Below are 3,112 nucleotides of genomic sequence, written 5' to 3'. Positions count from 1 at the left end.
CACCCTTACTGCTGTTGTCATAGTGAGAAACAGCTATACTACAGATATCCTAGGAGAACAGCAAAGCATGAAAAATCCTCACAGCAAAGTTATTTAAAGCTGTTTTTTTTTGGAATAAGGCTTGCTGAAAACTAAAAAAAAAAAAAAAAAATTAAAAAAAAAATTAAAAAAAAAATGGGGTAAATATTTTTACCATTTCCTCAATAGTCTCATTTATAGTTGTGGGTCTAAAGCCATATCCAGGGCAGCTAAATTAATTTTAGACAGTCAGAGAGCAGTGGTACCCTGCAAATATTACCCAGCAATTTTGTTGTCTGTCAGTTTATCACCAGCTAGTCAGTGCTCTGCACCTTTGAAAGTTAAAGATGAAAACTTTCTACTTACCAATACAAAACGTTACTTAGTAGTTTCTGTTCTTTTTGAGTCCCAATATACTGTGCTGACTGCATACATAACAGTTTTAAGCAAGATATGATTTTTAAAACAGTAAGACTTACCAATCCACTTAAGGCTAAAATCCAGATGTAGGAACCAGAGGTTAAGAGCTAGAAGACAAGAGTAGGGATTAAAATTTTTATTCTACAAAGCTGTTGCTATCAGAACTACTAAGTTGCAATATTGTATATAGGTTATGCACTCATCATGGTAATGGGAGACATCAGACATTTACCTCTGTTAAAATTCAGTTTAACATTAAAGAAAGATGTATTCCAAATGTAGCAAAGGGGAAAAAACACAGGATCCAACAATTGTTCTCCTTCTACAGGACAATACATTTTATTTTCATATAGCTTACTAAGTATAACAGGATGTCAGTTATAGGCTGCACAGAAAAACAAGTCTAAAAGACAGACTGAAGCAACGGAAATGACTCAGCAGCAACAGGAGAAGAGTTCCAAGCAGGGCAGGCACTGCAAGTGAAGCTCTCAGACATGCAGACACGGAGAGACTAAGCGTGAGCATCAAAATAAAAAAAATGAAGTTCTCACCCAGTCACATACTCGCTGACATGAAATCACAGAAATAAACTGGAGTGCATTTTTAAAAAAAAATCCTGATAAGACAACAGGGCAGCGCATTGTTTCTAGGAAACTATGTGATTGATCACATGGAGAAGGTTATTATCAACTGGAAAAATGGGCTGAAAATTAGACTGACTGGTTACTAAAACAGTTCTGCATGATGCTGACTGAATCAAGAGAACACCTTCCCTCTAGACTTCTGACTACAGAAAGAGAGATAAGGGCAGAGTTTACAAATGAGGAGAAGGCAAATGAGACTTCCCTCAGCCTCTGTGTGATGGCAGCGACTGTTCTGTGAGCAGCAGGGAAAGATCCCGCAAAGATACGGGGGTTAGTAACAGCAGTGATCTGTACTGGAGGTGGTGCGTGTATGAAGGCAAAAGGCAAAGGACACGATGGAAAAGAGGTCAGACAATATCATGGCTTTCTCAAAGACCAGTAGCAGTATTGATGGGTTCAGAAGAAAAGAAACAAGATTTCTGAAAGATCAAGAGAGCAAGGTGCTGGAGCAGAAACCGAAGGAAACGAAAGGCTAAACAGCAAACAGGATGAATGAAACATTCATATGGAACACAAGTCAGTACTCTGAACCTGACCATTCATTCTAAAATACTCTCTACCACACTTCACATAAGTATGGTGCTTTCCATTCCTAGTGCCAGAGCTACTTTTGAGTCCCCAGAATACATAAAAACAAGTCTGATTTCTCATAAGTTTGCACATCTCCTGTTTCATAATTCAGGTTGTGCCACGAGTGTCCGTTCATTTCTAGGCTGCTGGGGATTTTTTTTATTGGTTTTTGAACAACTACTGCCTTTCTATACCAAGTATCTATATTTTTCCAGTCATATTTCACAGAGTACTATCTGATATTGCTGTGCTCTAAGTTACACTACTTTAAATTACCTGTCCCATGGTAATGCATGATATGCAAATAAAGTGAAATTCAGCCAAAACCTTGATTATTTACTAATAGTCTCACTGTAGAAAAATATTGTGTTCTACAGCTTTGTTTGAGCTCTAATAATCAAGGGAAAAATAATCAAAATCAAGAACACAAGCAAACAAAAAAGGTGAAAGATACATATGCCTTACATCAGGTTCTGTTTTAATCTCTTTTCTCCTAGTTCATTTTGCTGACCAAAAAAAAACCAAACGATTGAAGAATTGCCTATTATATTTTCCCATGTAAGACAATGTAAGGACAGATCACTTGCCCACCACCTCAGGACACCAGTAACACGTTTTTCTGTATTTTAGATGATGGGATAGTTAGTAACTAAATATATGTCAAATCATACATGCAGAAGCATCAAAATTCATAGACAAACATACAGAAATACTAACTACTACATTAGTAATTCATTAAAAGATGAACAAGCAAGTACACACCATACCTGTAAACCCAGTATGTAGACCAGAGACTTGTTTGTGATAGAAAAGTGGCCTAATACTTGTGTCACCTGCACTCTTGGAATGGAGGAATAAAATGGAACAAACAGTGCAAACACAGGACTCAAGCTGCAAAAAGAAAGATACAGATGGTTTTAAGAATGATACCAGCAACAGTAGTGTCAAACAATCAAAAGCAGTTAATTCTTAAGTATGCAACAATCAAAATGTAATACCACCTTGCAAACAAAGGTCTTCCTTGGGAATCAACAATCAGATACCTTGTGTCATTCAAAGAATGCATTAGCAAATAAGAACACGTGACAAAGAGTATTTTATTTCAAAACGTTTAGGATTGGAGGCAGAAGAGAAGGCAACATATTTAGTCTAACAGCAGGCTGTTTCCATACAACACAGCACACAATAAGAACAGTGGTAATCTCCTGCATCAGAATAAAATCTCTGTGATTCAAATGGGCAAATGGTAAGGACTGTACCTTTCCCAAAAGGTTAAGGAAACCACTTCACCTATAATGGCCAGTCTTCGCGAGCGAAGATTTGGGAAAGGTCATTTACCCTTCGAGCCTGCGCAGTGGATTTTTTAGGTGAGACACAGCGTGCTGCCGGGGCCGAGCAAAGCTTGGACAGTGGCAGTGAGGGTCTCAGAACGTAGGTTTGTTTAGAGTGACCTTCTCTTA

The 3,112-nt window shown here is 37.8% G+C and overlaps 1 protein-coding gene across 1 annotated transcript in view; it reads right to left on the bottom strand.

Annotated features, from left to right (window-relative positions):
• Positions 1-3,112, bottom strand: part of UBAC2 (UBA domain containing 2) — a 98,938-nt gene that overhangs the window by 31,006 nt on the left and 64,820 nt on the right. The window contains exons 5-6 of the mRNA XM_017821100.1: positions 2,420-2,543; positions 498-545 (exon numbers count right to left, since the gene is read on the bottom strand). Coding sequence (XP_017676589.1) covers positions 498-545; positions 2,420-2,543 — 172 coding nt within the window. The remainder of the gene's footprint in view (positions 1-497; positions 546-2,419; positions 2,544-3,112) is intronic.

The sequence above is a fragment of the Lepidothrix coronata genome, unplaced genomic scaffold, assembly GCF_001604755.1.
Source record: "Lepidothrix coronata isolate B3197 unplaced genomic scaffold, Lepidothrix_coronata-1.0 Scaffold88, whole genome shotgun sequence".
Lineage (NCBI taxonomy): Eukaryota > Metazoa > Chordata > Aves > Passeriformes > Pipridae > Lepidothrix > Lepidothrix coronata.
Note: the sequence above shows the minus strand (reverse complement) of the source record. Positions and strands in the feature narration are given on the sequence as shown.